Source organism: Taurulus bubalis, assembly GCF_910589615.1.
Source record: "Taurulus bubalis genome assembly, chromosome: 17".
NCBI classification, from domain to species: domain Eukaryota; kingdom Metazoa; phylum Chordata; class Actinopteri; order Perciformes; family Cottidae; genus Taurulus; species Taurulus bubalis.
This window is the reverse complement of record NC_136605.1, coordinates 11,152,047-11,171,667: the sequence shown is the minus strand read 5'-3', so window position 1 is coordinate 11,171,667 and position 19,621 is coordinate 11,152,047. Positions and strand designations below refer to the sequence as shown.

Here is a 19,621-nt window from a genome sequence, read left to right as displayed (position 1 = left end):
TGATTTACAGGCTATGACGTTGGAGGGAAACACTGGAGGCAGCCAAGGCCATCGCCAAGGACCTCGAGACAAAGAGCAAGTTCAAGCGCTGTTATTGGAGTTCTGCTCTCTGAGATCCCACCTGCCTTGAACTCACCGGGTGACACTCTGATGCTGGTGGGTGCCAAGCTGACTGTTTTAGTTTTATTGACAACGCCTTTGGATCAGATGGGGTGAAGGGCATTGAGAAGTTGCTCAAGAGCACGGCCTGCTACACTTTGCAGGAGTTGCGGCTCAACAACAAAGGCATGGGCATCGGAGGGGGGGAGATCTTGGCTGCTTCTTTGATCCAGTGCCATTAAAAAACTCCAGTGTAGAAGGCACCCCGCCCGGCCTGAAGGTGCTTGTTGCAGGGAGGAACCGCTTGGAGAACGATGGAGCCACTGCCCTCGCATGGTGTTACCTTTTTAATCTCTCTTTATCATTTGTAGGTTCACCAGCTGCTGTTTTGCTGCCTCCATTTTGCTTGTTTTTGCTTCTGTTTTGCATGGTTTGGCCATTGTAACTTTGTTATTCATGTTTTGGCCTTTAGTTGTTTCGGTTTTTCTTTTAATAAACTTCTAGTTAATTTTATGAAACACGTCTCTGGCCAAATATCGGTAATGAATCTGTGCCTAAAACTATTTTAGGGTCGTTAAACGTATTTCTTGGGGTGTAAGTCCCAAGGTGGTGTTGTTGGTTCCCTTTCCATCAGACCAGCAAATATTTCAAAACGTAACATGTTGTTTTGAGTGGTCGACAACACACACACAGTCGACCCGCTCACCAGCTCCTGCTCAGCCACTTCTCTCTCTGTCTGCTCGAGAGCGACATTTCTGAGCTCCACCATGGCAACCGGCTCCCTCCTGTCCTCCGAGAGCATCACGGTGCAGTTGGGCATCCTGAAAACAAAAGGTCAGTCCAGCAAATTTTGATGAATAGTAAATCACATCATTATTAGCCTGTGAACTCATTAAGGCATCAGTTCAAATAATTAGTGAACAATTCTAATGTTTATCATTGACCATCAACCAACTGAAAAGTTACCTTTCCAGCATCACGGCTCTCAGCTTGTTGACCTGGAGCTCACCTGGAACCTTCGTGAGCCGGGACATTTGAGTGGCCTGCTCCTCCTGTGAAGGACTACAATACCTCTACTGAAATCAAAACTGTGACCACTTCTATATATGCATTTGTATAATCATGTATCATATAGCTCAAAAGTATGACCACGGGCTCCTCACGCTGCTTCTACTATATACTCAGAAATTGCCCTGAAGCCTGTATGCATATATATTATGAACACATTTGAACTTTGCTCTCACCAGTGAACATGAACTTGTCAGAGATGAAAATGATGTGGATTGGAGCCTCAATCCTCTTCTTCCTTTGTATGCTTCTACAACTACACAGGAGTAGGTCTGCAATAGTAGAGAATTACATATTTTATATACAGTTATAAATTATATTTAAATTGAATACTCATTCAAGCAAAGTAAAAACGTTGGTAGATCAACTATGGTGCATGGCGCTCTCTGTAGAGTACAGGTGGTTCATTTAGGAGACATGGGAACAGTTGGCTGCACCAACATGTCTTAGATGCCATTCAGTTGGAGCAGACGTTAAGAGCTGCTGTTTTTATACACTCAGCTTAAGTGTCCCACACAAGTCAGTTTGCTTGACCTTGTTGCTTGACAGTGATGTGTTCAGTGCATAGAGATATTATAAAAATATACATATATTTTTTGTTCTTTATAGTATTAAAAAACTAATACAATAAAATTACATCAAATGGGTTTATTTGAAAGGTTTTATGGTGTGTACCAAAATAGACCAAATTAATTGTATTTGTTAGTTTACTTTACATAATGTCTACATTGTTCATATATAGGCCTCAACTCAACACAATCTTGAAAATGAATATATAGTTGTACTCCTTGTGAAAAATCACTGTCAGTAACAGATGACAATATTATGAAGTTTATATATTTTGACACTTGATTGTGCTTTTACCAGTATTGTCCACTTTATACACAGTGGTAAATTGAAAAAGTGCACTGCATTGTTTGTGGATTATTATATCTAATTAATAAACAGTTTACGATTGGCACATGTGTTCTATTCATTTTGATATTGCAGCCAGTGATGAGTTTTACATTTGGAGAAGCCTTGAAATGTCACTGGTGTATAGTTACTGGACATACTAATCTCAAATAAAATTCTGGCCATGGTCTCTACATTAACACTGGACAAGTGTTTTGTATCTCCTGGGAAGAGAAGGATTGCCAACTCAGATAATTTAACACCAGAATATGTTCCTCATAAATAGCATTCATATTTTCCTGAGGAGTGAAAAAGATGCCGTTTTGGAGTGGAACAACTGACTCACTGATTCAATGACGGGAAAGTCTGAGATCATCTCCAAGATATACTTTCATTTCCATGTTTTGAGCAGACATGGCTCATTATTTGTCATCTTACTAAAAGATCACAAGGTATTACCACAATGGTCAGAAATAAATCCAGCTAAAGGAGGGAGCAGGGAAGAGGAGGATATATTTATAGGACAGATTTAGTATGTTATTGACACCATATCAGTAGTTTAAATATATTTATTTTCTTAAATAATCTATTTCTCAAATATAATATATAAATACATTTATTTTCTTATTTCGATGAAAAGAATATTGTCTGTGTAGGTAAGATCAAGTCATTGCCAGGGATGTATTAAGCACAATATGTTCTGAATGGTAATTGTTGTTCCCTGAGGGAAATAGTAATAATAGTAAGTAAGGATGATGAAGGTTCTGCATCGCAGCCCTCGTTTCATGAGAATAAATGGAGCTCCCTTAAGGGCTCCAACAGCTTACTCTTCTTTGTGGAGAAGCACACTGACGTTTCACCAACACTAGAATGGCTAGAACTACACTAGACTCATGTTTATATTTTTTTTATGAGTTGACAACTCAATAAAATGCTTGTGAAGCTAGAGAAAAACAATAACTTCCAAAAAAAATATATCAACTAAGCATTGGGTATTAAATATGATGCATTTTCTTGTGCTTTTTTCCTGAAAGCGCAAGTGTAAACTATACAAGGGTACGATGTGAATATTTACATTTTGTCCCGGCAAAGCCCAGTAACATATTGAAAAGAGGCTGAATACATTAATAATAGGATTTTTTTTTAAATCGGCGGATTAAATACAATTGATTAATTAATTGCTGATGTTTCAAGACCACTGAACACATGGAATCCGTTGAAAATGCATCAATAATGTCAGAAATATATTTTAAAACAGCTTACATTCTATTTAGAAAACCAAGTGCGAGAGTGATTTCAAAATATATATTGAGAATTATCCAAAGTGCTTGGTTGCAATGTATACTGATTATGATGTAATGTATTAAATGGACTACAGAGCAGCTGTCAAACCTGTTATAACAAGATTCTGAATTATTTCACATTTTCTTTACCACTGTAATTTGGACTGGTAGCAAAACATGTTGTGGGGACTCGGAGGCTGAAGCTGAAATTATAATAAAACTGAATAGCACGACTGATCAAGAAGGTTTGGGTTGTCTTTTACTTCTATTGTACACAAGTAGAAATCAATTCACTTTAGTGAAGCACATGTATAAGTGGATGAAAGTTACATTTATCAAACACATTCTCCGTAACTGTATATAATGTTTTCCAACACTTCGATTTTTTTTATTAATTAGAATTTCAATTACGGGATTTAAATGAATTACTGGTTGGTTTTTATTAAAATATAACTTCTTCATCTTCTTAATCTCGTTACGTTTAACATACCGTTACTTAATATGGGTATGCGCTGTGCTGTGAGGGGGATATCAGATTTTGTGAGCGGCTTGTGTATTATTTGATGACTGCCCACACTTTCAAGGTTGTACAGCATGATCAGAAATAGAAAGGCATCTGCAAGTCTGTTCTCGCGTGTCAGTAAGCACAAACCGATGACAGAGACAGAGAGAGTGCATATACGGCGGTACATATGGTGTTATATGCTTGTACTTTGTTGATCTCGTTAGTATTGTGTGATTGACTGTTTTAACCACGAATACATGTCCTGGTTTGCTACACGGCCAATAGACGAGGAATTTACAATATATCGCTTGCATATTTTGAAGAGGCCTTTTTGCAATGTATGCACAAATGTTTTGGCTTTTTGGCTATTTGTTTTAGATACCCATTACCTAGAGCATGTGGCGTTCTTGTGGCTACAGGGAACTTGAAGTAGAATTGCTCTCCTTGCTCTCTGTGAGCATGAATCATAATTATTCAGAGGGAAGGAAAATGTTCAGCTGTAAGAGCTCCCCAACAGGCTAACCATATATACGCTCTACTGCATGGAGTCCATCATCCTCTGGCTGTTCCTCTTGATCTGCTCCATCTCCTCATCCTTCTCCGCCAGCTTGCTGTCAACCTCACCTTTGATCTGGTTGAGCTCAAGTTGAACACGGAGGATCTTGGGCTGCAGTCGAATAGTCCTAATTATCAGGAGAATTATTATCTCCTTTTCTTTCATAAAGGAAGGTCCAGTGTTTCCTATGCTAAAGGAGTTAAGTAAGGAAGCATTGACGCTCCTTTCCTTTGCATTTAGAGAATTCGACCAGCACTCATCATGGAGGCCACTTAGATACTTTGGGGTCATTTCACTCAGTTAGGAACCTTCCTAACCAAAAAGGACTATTCGACCGCAGCTTTGGACTCCTCATGCTCCAGTGTACCCTTAAAAAAACAAATGCTCTTAATGTATTCCATCATATGAGTTGTCCAATATTGTAATCAGGATTGTACCTCAGCTTCCTCCAGTGAATTTCACTCTGCTCAGTCTCCACAGTCTTCTTTGCTTTCTCCAGCTCATGAATAGTATTTCCAGTCTCACCAATCTGTTCAGTCAGGCCTGAGATCTCCTCTAAAGAACAAGAAAATGTAATTTACGTTGTCTTATTTTGAGTTGGCTTTTAGGACACATACAGATTTGAGTAGATTATGTGATGATTTAAAGTGACCAACACAAGTATTTATTCCTTCTTTGAAACATCTTTGCTCTCAATACTGATTGCATGATGTCATTGCTTCCAAATGTATCTTTTAAACATCTGCAAATCAATATATGTTGTGCTTTATGTACTGTTATCTGTGTAAAAATGGGATCATTACTTGGAGCAATGAGATATGTTGTTCCTTTGACATTTAACTGTGTAGGATTCTGCTATGGAAAGAAATCTTTGGTGGTGTTGATTTCGTTTACTGCATCTTTACCTTATCCCCTTATATCCCCTTTAGGAGCATACTGAAGTTATGTGAAATAGTACCCTTCAGTGAAAAAGCCCAAAGGGATAGCAGATGAAGGGGAATTAAAGGCTTAAGACCTCATTCTGCTCCAAGATTCCAAGTCAAGGTTTAATTTCTTCCAGGAGACAGAGTGCAAAGACTTGCATGACTTGGCACCCGACATCTATTTATCGCCGGCGACATCCCAAATAGAGCATTGCATGGATGAGGGACAGGACACAGGCTTGCTTGAGTCCTAAACAGAATCTAAGTAAAAATAACTAGCTCATTGATTTTGGTCTCTTTTAAATTAAACATATTTTGCTATATGGTTGTAATACATCTAGATTTTGAGGGTTAGGGAGGTATTAATAACACCATCCTTGGAACTCAAAATGTGAATAATTTAATAATAACAACAGCTGCACACATTATAATGAAGGATGTAACGTAGGACGGATTTAATAGAAAATCACAATGTAAAAATCAGCCAAACATTGAAGAAGAATGTACACATGATGTCTGTACGAGTGTCTGAACTCAACCAATCTGCCTACACATAATGTCCATGCCATGCATCCTGAACAGGCCCAGGAAAGGCTTATTTCATAAATTGAGTGATACATTGTGTGGATTAACTCACCAGTGGATGAAATATGTACAATTTAGCTTAATATATATATATATATATTCTGTATTTATTAAAACTATTGTGTTTGTACCAATAAACATAATTAAATTGATTGTTTGAAACAATATAAAACTATTTAAAGCTCTCATTTTATCATAATATTATTCTTGCACCACATTGCAAATCTAAGGGTTCCAGTTCCCAAACACATGCATTTACATTTTGTGCAGGTTTATACTTAACAATATTTCAGAAGGACGTATTGTACACCTAGTGCGAAGAGGTCGGGATGAGAGTCAGTATCTCCAATTCTGAAGTCATGCGCTTCTAACGCATAACAGGGGATTGCGACCTCCTGGTTGGGTGTGAGTCACTGCCAGAGTGTAACAGCAAAATCTTCAATCTGGATTTAAATGAGCTGAGGGTCTCAGCAGACCTGCAGCTTTCGGTGACCTTGTTCCAGATATGTGGAGCAGAAAAGCTGAACTCTGCTTCTCCGTGTTTAGATCTGAATCTTGGAACAGAAAGTAGACCAGTCCCAGACGACCTGAGGGGTCGGGAAGGTTCATACGGTAGCAGCAGATCACAAACGTATTTAGGACCTTAATCCATTCAGTGCTTTATAAACCAGCAGCAGGATTTGGATTGGACAGGAAGTCAGTGCAAAGACCTCAGAACTGAAGTGATGTGATCCACTTTCCTGGTCTTAGTGAGGACTTCGCCTGCAGCATTCTGTTAGCTTCTTTTGTTGGGGGGCTGGGCTCAGCCTTAGAAATAAGTATACCCAGAACACGCTAGATGGATTATATATCTTGTCTGGCTTGGGAATGCCTTGGAGTTCTCCCGGAAGAGCCAGAACATTTTGTTTGTTGTACAGAGGGACGTCTGGAATACTCTGCTAAGCCTAATGCCCTTGCAGTGGAAAGGAAATAGATGGATGGTGTGTTCTTACACACTCACAGCGCTTCATAGTTATGCAGATACAACAAGATATTACAATATGGCTTATTGCTCAAAATAGTTGTGAGAAAAGAAATGACAGGATTCTGGATCGTGATTGCAATACATCTTTATTGAAGAGTTAAAGCAACGGATTCATATTTTATGAACTTCGTTGAAAGGCCTCAACCCGATGATGACTCTTATTCAGCAGATTCAGACTAAAGAAGAAGAGAGCAAAAATAAATTAGCATAGTTATTCTCAGGTGCAAGTTCAAATATGTAATGAACAATATAAGGTGTAATATTGATTTACACTGTAAATGGTGAAAGTGCACAGCATCAAATCATTTTACTGACTTCTTGTGTTTATTGATACTGTGATCATGCAAAGAACCAAGTTACCTTTCCAAGCTCGCGGCTCTTGACTCTCAGCTTGTTGACCTGGGACTCAGCGATGTCAGCGCGCTCCTGAGCTTCCTCCAGCTCATGCTGGACCTTTCTGTGCCTGGACATGTGAGTGTTGGCCTGCTCCTCCTGTTAAGGGATTGACGTTATATTGACATAGTTACAAGGCAGTTAAGAGTGATGATATTATTAAATCAACTGTAAATGACGTGTCACTGTCTATTTGACTCACAGCATCCTCAGATTGTCTCTTGTAAGATTTGACTTTGAGCTGCAGCTTGTCCACCAGATCCTGAAGTCTGATCACATTCTTCTTGTCCTCTTCAGCCTGTACAAATAAAGGATTGTTAGCAATGAAATACAGTGAGAATTAAACCAGTTATCAGTTATATTTACCTGATAGGACATCTCCTTCACTCTTCTCTCATATTTGCGAACACCTTTCACAGCATCAGCTCCACGTCTCTGCTCGGCTTCAACTTCAGCTTCCAGCTCACGCACCTGTAAAGTGATGATAAATAATTCATCAAAAACATTAGTTCAGAAAAAAGTGAATTTTGTTCTACTCATTGAACTTACAATATACGTCCTAAACGTAATATATGATGAGCATTTAAAGTATAAAATGCATACCCTTGACTCCAGCTTCTGGAGCTGCTTCTTGCCACCCTTCATGGCGAGGTTCTCTGCTTCATCCAGACGATGCTGCAGGTCCTTGACTGCGACCTCCAGGTTCTTCTTCATCCTCTCCAAGTGAGAACTGGTGTCCTGCTCCTTCTTCAGCTCTTCTGCCATCATGGCAGCCTGAAATGATTCAATGGTCTCTGATTCTTTCATATTCTATAATGAACTTTATCAGTGAATGGAAGTAGATCAAAAACATAACATAGGCGAGTAAAAGATGTAAACTCACGTCAGTGATAGCTTTTTTGGCTTTCTCCTCTGCATTTCTTGCTTCCTGAACTGAATCTTCCACTTCACCCTGAACCTGGACGAGTTCAGTCTCCAGCCTCTTCTTGGTGTTAATGAGACTGGTGTTCTGAATGTTAAAAAAGAAACATGTTTAATATGTTGTTTGTGTTTTCAGAATACTAGTTTCTTGTGGAGTATTGAAAACAAACCTGAGAGTGAAGCAGTCCCACACGCTCACTAGCATCAACCAACTCCTGCTCAGCCACTTTGCGTCCTCTCTCTGTCTGCTCTAAAGCGGCTCTCAGCTCCTCAATCTCAGCCAGCATCAGGCCATTTCTGCGCTCCACCATGGCAACCTGCTCCTTCATGTCCTCTTGTCCTCGGAGAGCATCATCAAGGTGCAGTTGGGCATCCTGAAAACATATCCATGAAGAGTTAATCTTAACTTTATTTACTCTCAAACCTTTATTTTTCATTCAGCAATCCAACCAATCTCACCTTATACAGTCCCTGGACGTTCCTCAGTTGTTTCTGGGCTTCAGCGGCCTGCCTGTTGGCATGACTCAGCTGAATTTCCATCTCATTCAGGTCTCCCTCCATCTTCTTCTTGATTCTCAGGGCATCGTTCCTGCTTCTGATCTCGGAATCGAGAGTGCTCTGCATGGAGTCAATCACCCTCTGGCTGTTCCTCTTGATCTGCTCCATCTCCTCATCCTTCTCCGCCATCTTCCTGTCAACCTCACCTTTGATCTGGTTGAGCTCTAGTTGAACACGGAGGATCTTGGACTCCTCATGCTCCAATGCACCCTTGGTTTAATTTCAACAGTTAAATTATGAGGTTAATATCTCATACAAGACTTCAATTAGAAAAAAAATGTTGTTGTTGTGTTGCGATAAAAGCAAAAAATACTAACAGTTCCCATTTCTATCAACCTATTTAATGAAATTAATGATTTGAACAAATCTGCATTCCAAAGGGTCACCCAGACATGAAAATTACAAAATGATCAACTTTTTTTCTGTAGGAGCAAGCATGCTGTTTTTAGTTTTGTATATGTGCCAAACAAAGTAAAGTTTAAGATCTAATGTTTTTTTATCATTGACAAGATGTCTGTTAGATTTCCCACACTAAATAACTGACTGCTGGATGGTTTTTTATGAGTCCTGTCCTACCTCAGCTTCCTCCAGTGCTGTCTGAATTTCACTCTTCTCAGCCTCCAGAGTCTTCTTTGCTTTTTCCAGCTCATGCATGGTCTTTCCAGTCTCACCAATCTGTTCAGTCAGGTCTGAGATCTCCTCTACAGGAAAGATAATACAAAACAAATTAAACTTTTAGGAGCTGTTATACGATCAGTATTATTTCCCCTGAAGTATAAATGTTCACATACGTTGCAGGTTCTTGTTCTCTCTCTTCAAGGTCTCCAATTGATCCAATGACTCCTCATAAGAGTTTTTCATCTTGAAGAGTTCAGTGCTGAGAGAGCGAGCCTCTTTCAGGGATCCTTCCAGCTCTGCCTGGCTCTCCTCATACTTCTGCTTCCATTCTGCCAGGACCTAGAATTATATAGATGAATAATAATCAATACTTGCTTTGATAGATTTTGTTTTACTCAAACCAATGTGGTCTTGATTTCATGTTACCTTATCAAAGTTCCTCTGCTTCTTGTCAAGGTTGGCAGCCAGAGCATTAGCTCTCTCTACATCAATCATGAGGTCCTCCACTTCACCCTGCAGCCTCTGCTTGGTCTTCTCCAGAGAAGAACACTTGGAGTTCACAGCCTCAATGGACTCCTCAGCATCCTGAAGACGCTGGGCAAGCTTTTTCCTGTAATGAGCAAGGAAGGATAAATGTTTGCTTGCATACTTATACAACGAACATTACCCCCACTGCAATGTATTATGTGATTTAATTTATGGAACTGTAGAAATGGTTCATATACTTTGCCTCCTCCAGCTCCTCAGTGCGCTGAATAGCATCAGTCTCATATTTGGCTCTCCACTGAGCCACCTCGCTGTTGGCCTTGGACATTCCTCGCTGCAGCTCAGCCTTGGCCTCCTGCTCCTCCTCAAACTGCTCTCTGAGCAGATCACAGTCGTGGCGGGCGGACTGAACAGCATGGGCCAGGGCGTTCTTGGCCTGTTTAACATGACAAGATACATTATTTACTGACCTTCATATACATTGCAAATATAAACTCTGGGTACAAGGGATTACAGTTTCTAGGTAACTTCCACAAGATGTTTGTTTCACTATTATTCTAGATAAATTGCGGTTTATGGAGAGAATGGATATTGAAATACCTTCACTTCCTCCTCAATGTGCCGCTTAAACTCCTCAATCTGCTGAGTGAAGGCCTGCTTAGACCTGTTCAGCTGGGAAACCAGAGCTTCTTTCTCCTCAAGCTGACGGGAATACTCACCTGAAGGACAATGTATGATATCGTTTTTGAAAATGGTTAACTCATGTCCCTATTGCTTTTCATCACAGGTGTACATGTGACTTACCGTTCTCTGTCTGCAGTCTGGCCCTCTGTGCATTGTTGTCATTCAGTTGGCGAACATTCTCATCATTTTTGCATTTGAGCTCACTCAACTGGTCCTCAAGAGTTCTGCACATTTTCTCCAAGTTGCCCTATAAAAATACATGTATTTTTTTTATTCAAGCAACACAGACATTTACTACTTGTCAATAAATAATTTTTGTATGACTATTCTTGATATCATCCCGTCATCTAAAGATAGTAGCTATGTTAGCATCTTCAAACCTAAGGATATAATGGGAAAACACTGACAACCCCCCTCCCCCCGCACCTTTGCTTTAGCAATAGACTCCATGTTGCTTGAGAGGTCATCAATCTCCATCTTGTACTCGCTCTTCTCCTTCTCCAGCTTCTGCTTGACACGCTGGAGGTTGTCAATCTGCTCTCCCATCTCTGCAACACTGTCGGCCTGCTTCTTGCGGAGAGCTGCTGCGGTAGCTTCATGCTGCAGGGTGGACTCTTCAAGATCCCGACGCAGCTTCTGGAACTCAGCCTCCCGCTTCTTGTTCATCTCAATCTGAACTGATGTTGCTCCACCGGCTTCCTCAAGCCTCTCACTGATCTCCTCAAGCTCCCTGGAGAGGTCAGCCCTCTGCTTCTCTACTTTAGCCCGAGCAGCCCTCTCAGCCTCAATCTCTTCCTCCAGCTCCTCAATACGAGCCTAGATTTGATCATACAGTTGTGTTATCAAGACGGCTTATTAACTGGAATATACTTAACATGTTGTTTTTGATTAACTGACTTTAATATTCATGTATATAACATTACCTGGAGTTCCTTGATCTTCTTCTGAAGCTGAGCACCAAGAGACTGTTCATCCTCAATCTTGCCGAGGAGCTGGCTGGTCTCAAATTCCTTCCTGGAAAAGGAAAACAAAAGCATTTCTATCTGTTATTGTTTCCTCAAAATCATTATGTTGCCTCAAGGAAATTGTGAAAAAATTAAAATAACATACTTCTTGATTTTCTCGTCAGATTGCTGCTTGTCATTCTCCAGATCCATTATGGATTCCTGGGCCAGTTTCAGATCTCCCTCAAGCTTCCTCTTGGCTCTCTCAAGGTCCATGCGAAGCTTCTTCTCTTGCTCCAGCGATCCCTCAAGCTTTTGAAATAAAATGTTTTGCATTTGTACAATGGGACATCAATCCTAAGACCCAAACTGCTTATTAGTTTAAGAACTTTGAAAGCAATGTTTCCTTACATCGTCCACTTGCTGCTCCAGCTTTGTCTTGGCCTTGGTCAGAGTGTTGACTTTGTCTTCCTCTGCCTGGAGATCATCAAGTGTTTGCTGGTGGGCCTCTTGGAGGGCTTTCTTCTCTTTGGTCAACTTGGCAATGGTCTCATCTTGAGACGACATCTCCTCAGTCAGGTTTTTCACCTGACAAAGGAATGAAGGATACGTTTTAGTATAACTTAACATCTAAGCATATATGATTCTGTGGAAATATTTTATAATTTTGTATTAGTGTATATTTAAAATATGTGAACCTTGTTTTCTGTGGCATGTTTCTCCTTCTCCACTTTAGCCAAGGTGAGCTCCAAGTCATCAATGTCTTTCTTCAGCTCAGAGCATTCATCCTCCAGCTTCCTTTTCTTGGCAGTCAGCTCAGCATTCATTTCCTCTTCATCCTCCAGTCTCTCAGATGTCTCTTTGAGTTTAGCCTCAAGCTGGATTTTGCTCTTAATGAGCCCTTCACACCTTTCCTCAGCATCAGAGAGATTGTCCACTTCCTATAGTTTGAACATACATGCACATACCATATTAATTTGTTATTTAGTTGTTGTTTAATGTATAATATAATATGCATTATTTATATCCAGAGACATAATGCAAACTCTGCATTTGGTCTCCAAGTATCTCCTGAGATCTGACTGATGAATTCGGTCCAAATGACTTCACTTACCGAAGCCACAGCCAATTGCAGGTCATTCTTTTCCTGCAGCAGAGAAACCATCTTCTCCTCCAGTTCCTTCTTCTTTGCCAGTGCAGTAGCCAGGTCTGTTTTCATCTTATCATAGTTCTCCTTCATTTGTTGTAGCTCCTTCTCAGTCTCAGCACTCTTCAGAAGAGGCTTGATCTTGAAAAACAGTTTTAGCCATGGCCAGTTCTTCACATTCATGAAAGAACGAACGTTGTATTGGATGGAAAAGATTGCCTCTCTAAAAGAATTAAAAAAATATAGGAAGGGAGGATATCAATATGATTTCACTATTTAAATTGAAAAAGTTCAGTATAGTGCATGCATGGTAATCCTACCTTCTCTCCATCATCTTAACAAACTCCTTTCTCATAACATATCCTCTGCAAAGAGCCTGAGTCATGGTCACCAGCGTAGCCAGCTTGTCATCTCTCATCTCCTCCAGGGCACCCAGCAGACCAGCTTTGAAGAACACCTGTGTTTTCAAGTGAAGGAATTCATTCATCAGTACACAAGGACACATCAAAATGACAAAATCTATTAATGATGTTGATAAGGATGTACCTTTGTGTGCCCAAACTTGAACTGAGTGTTGTCCACATCAATGGAGCCCAGCAGCTTCTCTGAAGCTTTCTTGTTGTCAATGAACTGTCCCTCGGGGATGACACTGGCGTTCAATACTTTGTATCTGCAAGGAAATTATGCTGTGACTTTGATGTATTTGAACTCTTGGGCTGACATTCTGCATCACCATTATACCCTTGTGTTGTCTTAACCTTCTATATATACCAAGGGTAAAAAATGACTAATCTATTTTGCATGAAGAAACAACCTGTCATCACAAACTTTGTGAATATCTAGCTTATTCCTCTTCACAGTGCAGAAAGACTGTGTTTAATCAGTGGAATCCACTCGTTGTATTATACACTTGTCATATTTTTATAAGTACAAAAAATATGTTAAATTTGTGCATGAACTCAAACTTATTGTCACCTCTGCTTAAAGTCAGCATAGAGGACTCTGCTGGGGAAGCCCTTTCTGCAGATTCTGATACCTTCCAGCACACCGTTACACCTCAGTTGGTGAATGACCAAGTGGTTCTCCATAAGTCCTGATAATTGCAAACACATATTGGGTAGAATTTATTATTTTCTTACTATGTTACACAAAGTGCAAAAAGGTGGATAATGAACGTCTTACCTGGGGTCTTTGATTCATTAGGAATCAAGCAACGGACAAAATGAGGGTGGGTGCTCCTCAAGTTGGTCATCAGCTTGCCCAAGTTCTCCTGTGGAGCATCATAACAAGATAATAGGTCAACATTATTTGAGGTTTTTGATTGTTATTCAAAGATATGAAATAATACATACTCTGAAAAGAGCAGACACAGTCTGGAAGGAGCCTCCCTTCTTCTTTCCAGCCTTCTTACCACCACCAGCAGCAGCAGCAGCATCTGTTTAGCGAAATAATTGAATTTCATTAATGAGACTGAATAAATAACGTTTTATAAGTGTTAATTATGCCACCGAATCATTGCTTTCGTTTCTGCTCAGGTTTGATCTCATCTTACTAACACAAATTAATACATTAGCAGTGTGTATAGCTTCTTACCTTCGGCACCATGGGTTAAATACAGTAACGCTAGAAGTTTGTTTGAAGCTTTCTGGTAGAGCTGAATAACGGAGTCATTCAGGGGGTCCTTGTTCTTGTCCAGCCACCCATTGATATTGTACTCCACTGTACCAGCATAGTGAATCAAAGCGAAGTGAGCGTCGGCCTTGCCCTTTCCAGGCTTTGGCTTCTCAAAGGCCTTGGTCTTGCCAAGATGCTGATCATGCAGCTTGTTCTTGAAAGTTGTGTCAGAGGCCTTGGGGAACATGCACTCCTCTTCAAGGATGGAGAAGATGCCCATTGGCTGAAGGGACATTTTGTCATATTAAAAATAATCAACAATTAAGCACACACTCAGAAAACAGGAATTCAGTTCCACCTGACAGATTGGCCTTACCTTCTCAATAAGCTCGATGCAGGCAGCCAAGTCCATGCCGAAGTCAATGAACTCCCACTCAATGCCTTCTTTCTTGTACTCCTCTTGCTCCAGGACGAACATGTGGTGGTTGAAGAACTGTTGCAGTTTCTCATTGGTGAAGTTGATGCAGAGTTGCTCCAAGCTGTTGAACTACAGTATACAGGTAGATAATTAGGTAAAATGGGCAGGCAGTGTTCATATATATCATCTCTACTTATGTGTTCTTGTAACTTACATCAAAGATCTCAAATCCAGCAATATCCAACACTCCAATGTAGAACTGTCTGGGCTGCTTTGTGTCCAGCATCTCATTGATACGGATGACCATCCACAAGAACATTTTCTCATAGATAGACTTGCACAGAGCGCTCACGGAATTGCTGACCTAGAAATAAGGATTTTAGTGTGGTAATTTAGTAGAATCATATTTTCATATCAAAATGCAAACATTCCCCTATTTTTCCCAAACTTCAAACTGCTTTTTATTACCTGTGGCACGGTCTGACCTTTGGTCACCATCTCATTTCCGACCTTGACTCTTGGATAGCACAGAGCTTTCAGCATATCAGCGGAGTTTAGGCCCAGGAGGTAGGCAATTTTATCAGCCACTGTGGGGAGAAACAGAAGGAGTACTCAATACACATTAACCAGAATGCTTGCATGATGAGAATAGTATTTTTTTCTTCAATAATTACCCTCATTGCCATCGGGCTCAGCCTGCTCCTCACGCTGCTTCTGCTTGAATTTCATGTTTCCATGATGCATCACAGCTCCAGTCAGCTTGAAGATGCCCATTTTCTCCTCAGTAGTGAAGCCCAAGATATCAATTGCTGTCTAATATGTAAATGAGCAAACATAATTATTATAGGAAACATTTTCCCTAGTATACTATGTATTTAACTAATTGTCGTCTTACATCTGTTGCAACAAACTCCTCCACATCATCAATGCTTTTGACAGTGATTTCTCCCTGACTGACCATGTGGTAGTCATAAGGGTTGGTGGTGATAAGAAGGGCCTCTGGAAGAAATAAGAAGAAAGTGATAAGTGAGAACATACTCTTATTACATTCTTTTATTTTTCATTATTGTCTTAATGTACCCAAGAGCTCAGGCTTGTGGCCAGTCATCAGCTGATAGAAGATATGGTAGCTCCTCTCAGCAGACAACTGGAAGGTGACACGAGACTTCTCCAGCAGATCTGTGAGTATTATATAAAGAATTGATGATGAATGTGAATTGAACACTTCAAGACACTACATTTGGACAATGTTGTCCACTTTAACAGGAAAATAACGAGAACTTACATGTTTCAATATCAGCTGAAGCCAGCTTCCCAGTAGTGCCAAAGTGAATTCTGATGAATTTACCCTAAACATTTACCAGAAAGTGTTAGTTTGACTTTAGGTGACAATAAGCATCAGAAGGGCAATGTTAAGGTCCATTAATGTGAACACTTACAAAACGAGAGGAGTTGTCATTCCTCACAGTCTTGGCATTACCATAGGCCTCTAGTAGAGGGTTGGCTGCAATGATTTGATCTTCCAGTGAACCCTACATATAGACATTATGAGGCTGTGTAAATTATTCAACAACAATCAACTGTGGCAAAGATGTTTAGCAAACAACACATTTGTACCTGTATTTTGCTAGTTTCTTTCTTAACTCCAGCTACTGCAATTGTTGCAAAGTACTGGATGACACGCTTGGTGTTGACAGTCTTTCCTGCACCGGATTCTCCACTGGGGTAAAAAAGAGGGGAGGGTGAAAACGTAAGTCATATCAATGTCCTATAATATATTATATTGATAAATAAAACACAACATGATATTATATTATATATACATATATAAAATGCTGTTATATGTATATTCACTCACGTGATAAGGATAGACTGGTTCTCACGATCTGAAATAAACAAACACATACTTTAATATCTCCACACATTACCATACCATACAGTGTCAAAATACAGTCAGTTGTGTTTTTCACATAAAGATAAATTCATCTGTTTTCTTCTCAAAATAAAATATCTTACCAGTGAGCATGAACTGATAGGCATTGTCAGAGATGGAGAAGATGTGGGGGGGAGCCTCCACTCTCTTCTTGCCTCTGTATGCATTGACAACCTGAGCATCGTACACAGGAAGCCACTTGTAGGGGTTCACCACGACGCAGAACAGGCCAGAGTAGGTCTGTAGCACCACAGATAGAAACATTATCACATTTGATGCACAGGCATCACAGATACAAGCACACTAAGTTATAAGATTGAAGCTTACGTAGATCATCCATGATGCAAAACGCTCTTTGAGGTTATACAGCACAGCTGGCTCACTGAGGTGGGTCATCATGGCCATGTCCTCCATTTTATCATACTTGGGTGGATTCATAAGATGGATTTCATCCTCTTTTACAACAAGAGTCTACAAAGAAAATGCAGTAAAAATGGGATGGATGTCATCCTTTTTCATTGTTCACAAAAAATGTCAATAAAGCATGTATTCACCTACCTTTAATTTAAAATAATATTAGTTATGTCACAATCATATTTCTCTCATATAATAGTTCAGTAAAATGTATCTTATTCTCTTTTGCTAAGAAAGTCTGTGAAGTGAAAAAGTAATATGAAAATAATTATTTGAGTTTCATACATGATTACACTTACCTTTGGTGCCTTTCCTTCATATAAGATTGTCTCAACGGTGGCTTTGCCACCTTCTTTTTTCACGAGTTTTCCCTTAAGATACATTTCAATAGGATCGGCCACAAAGTAGGCTGTCTTGGCATCAAATGGAGCAGTTTGAGCCTCAATCCTCTCCCTCTCGGGCTTGCGGAGGTATATGGCTGCAGGGCCATAGCCCGCCATCTCTGCGTCTGTGCTCATGATGGCACTTTATTGGGAACTGAAAAGATAAGAAGGAATTTTGATTATTTTTAATAATTTCATTGTTATAGTATTTGGTGGTATTACATGGTAGTATTTGTATCTGACTGTTTTGTTATTGGTGATGTCTTTCTTACCTCACTTTATCCCAAATGAGTGCCACAGATCTTTTGTTGCCTGAATGCTATTAAAGACAGATTGAGACGATCATTGACGACAGAAAGTTTTTGTATTTTCCACTGTGTAATGCTGACAACAATAAACAGCAGTCACACTACATTAATTTTAACCTCTCATAGCAAACCTGCATGGCCCCATACATTGTTATTACTGCGCTGTTGCTGTCATTTGTATTTGATTACATTTATTTTTTCATTTCCCTTTTCCCCCTTCTTTTCTTATTCTTTTTGGTCTATCTCGATCAATTTTATTCTGCTTTTGTATTGCTTCTTGTTGTCTAATCACTTTCTTTAACTATAACACACTTTGAATTGCCTCTGTGTTTGAATTGTGCTATATGAATAAAGCTGCTCTGCCTTGACAATTACCTCAGTGAGAGTATATAAGCTCCTACCCAACTGTGTTTCACAGTCTCTCCAATGATGAAAAGCTATTTGGATCATTCAAAGAATATCAAATAGCAGACTTTTCTAAGTTACCTATTATTAGTAGTTGAAATAGAGACATGAAAAAACATGCTGGCAAAGAGTCACATTATATTACCAAAAATTGTAAATTACATGAGCATAAACACACACAAAGCACTAACCTGTGATGTCTGTCAGTTGTCAGAGGAGACTGAAGCTGCTGCTTTTATAGAGCTGGAACTGCCCCGTCAGCTGCAGTCCCTCACTCGATTTGGTCAAGCATCCCTCTCATCTGAGACCTATCTTAGTAAAGCTTTGTGCGTGTTTAACATTTAGCATTGCTTCACTGTCAAAAAAGAGCTAAAACAAGACAAATTAAATGGTAATTTAAACCAGCAAGACAGGATCATAAATCACACTCTGTGTGTTATAAAATAAACATAAAACATAACTAATTTGACAAATACATACATCATCTATTAAATTCATCTTTTGACTTTCCTTTTTGAATCCATAAGCTCTTTGCCCCAGTACAATGAACTCACAATGTCATCGGTGTGTAGTGTAGCTTGTCCACTTTTCAAATCTTTAAAATGCAATACAAATATCATTGGCGAGTAATACCAGTATAAGTAAAATACAACGTAGCATTGTAGCTTAAAGTCCCTAACACACCATATATACATTTTGAAGAGTATAACATGTACTATTAATGTCATGCAACATGTTTTAAAGAGAACTATTGGACTTAGCCAAAGTCCAAAGTATATCCCAAAATAGATGCTGTGCACTATGTTTGTGTTATATGTTTTAACAAATGTACCCCAATCAAATTTACTCAAATAATTACAGGAAATATATAGTTTATTCCAATTTGGCCTACATGAAAAGGATTTTATAATTTTATAATAGAGGTTGTCTCTACTTGCCCTTGCAATTGAACATGACCATAGCCAGAAATGAAACTTAATTTTGGAGAAGCACCCAAGGGGTGCTGGTATACAGTTGCAGGACATTTGCGCGGCTCATGTTCCTCTGGTAAAAGTGAATGTAAGGCCCATTCCATAAAGTTCAAGTCGTATTACACCTTGCCTTAAAAGGATTAGAAGAACGTTTGCCAACAAGGCTGAGATAAGACCTATAATAAGTTCCACTCAGATGTCAAAGTTCTTTATCCTCGTGCTACATTTTATTCTAAGGATGTTGTTGCTGTTATGGAAACACAATGTCCTTGAAAAACTATGTCACTGTGGTTTTGAGACAACAAATTAGTCAATAATAGTTTTATTTAAAAAAAACTAAAAACAGGTCATAACCGTATAACTGACTTGACAGCGTTCTTAACTTTTGGAAATTTGCTATAATATTTACTTTACATCACAATTTGCATATGTTGTATGTCATCATTTGAGCCACACTAACTTTCTAAGTGTAAGTTTTACACTGTGA

The 19,621-nt window shown here is 39.4% G+C and overlaps 1 protein-coding gene across 1 annotated transcript; it reads right to left on the bottom strand.

Moving 5' to 3' along the window:
- Positions 1-7,004: 7,004 nt before the first annotated feature.
- On the bottom strand, positions 7,005-18,229 carry LOC306750353 (myosin heavy chain, fast skeletal muscle). Its single transcript, XM_079233766.1, has 40 exons — positions 17,723-18,229; positions 17,367-17,604; positions 16,981-17,124; positions 16,737-16,893; positions 16,579-16,606; positions 16,338-16,440; positions 16,160-16,252; positions 16,006-16,069; positions 15,801-15,899; positions 15,616-15,719; positions 15,395-15,533; positions 15,189-15,307; positions 14,935-15,084; positions 14,679-14,849; positions 14,282-14,585; positions 14,041-14,123; positions 13,871-13,958; positions 13,664-13,781; positions 13,235-13,358; positions 13,009-13,145; positions 12,656-12,911; positions 12,240-12,482; positions 11,953-12,129; positions 11,708-11,853; positions 11,521-11,611; positions 11,024-11,413; positions 10,718-10,844; positions 10,514-10,632; positions 10,153-10,349; positions 9,854-10,037; positions 9,601-9,766; positions 9,386-9,510; positions 8,711-9,019; positions 8,422-8,625; positions 8,214-8,339; positions 7,934-8,104; positions 7,697-7,801; positions 7,533-7,628; positions 7,298-7,429; positions 7,005-7,113 (listed from the first exon to the last, which is right to left on the bottom strand). The coding sequence occupies exons 2-40, from the start codon at positions 17,583-17,585 to the stop codon at positions 7,096-7,098; spliced, it is 5,826 nt and encodes a 1,941-aa protein (XP_079089892.1). The 5' UTR covers positions 17,586-17,604; positions 17,723-18,229; the 3' UTR covers positions 7,005-7,095.
- Positions 18,230-19,621: the final 1,392 nt, after the last annotated feature.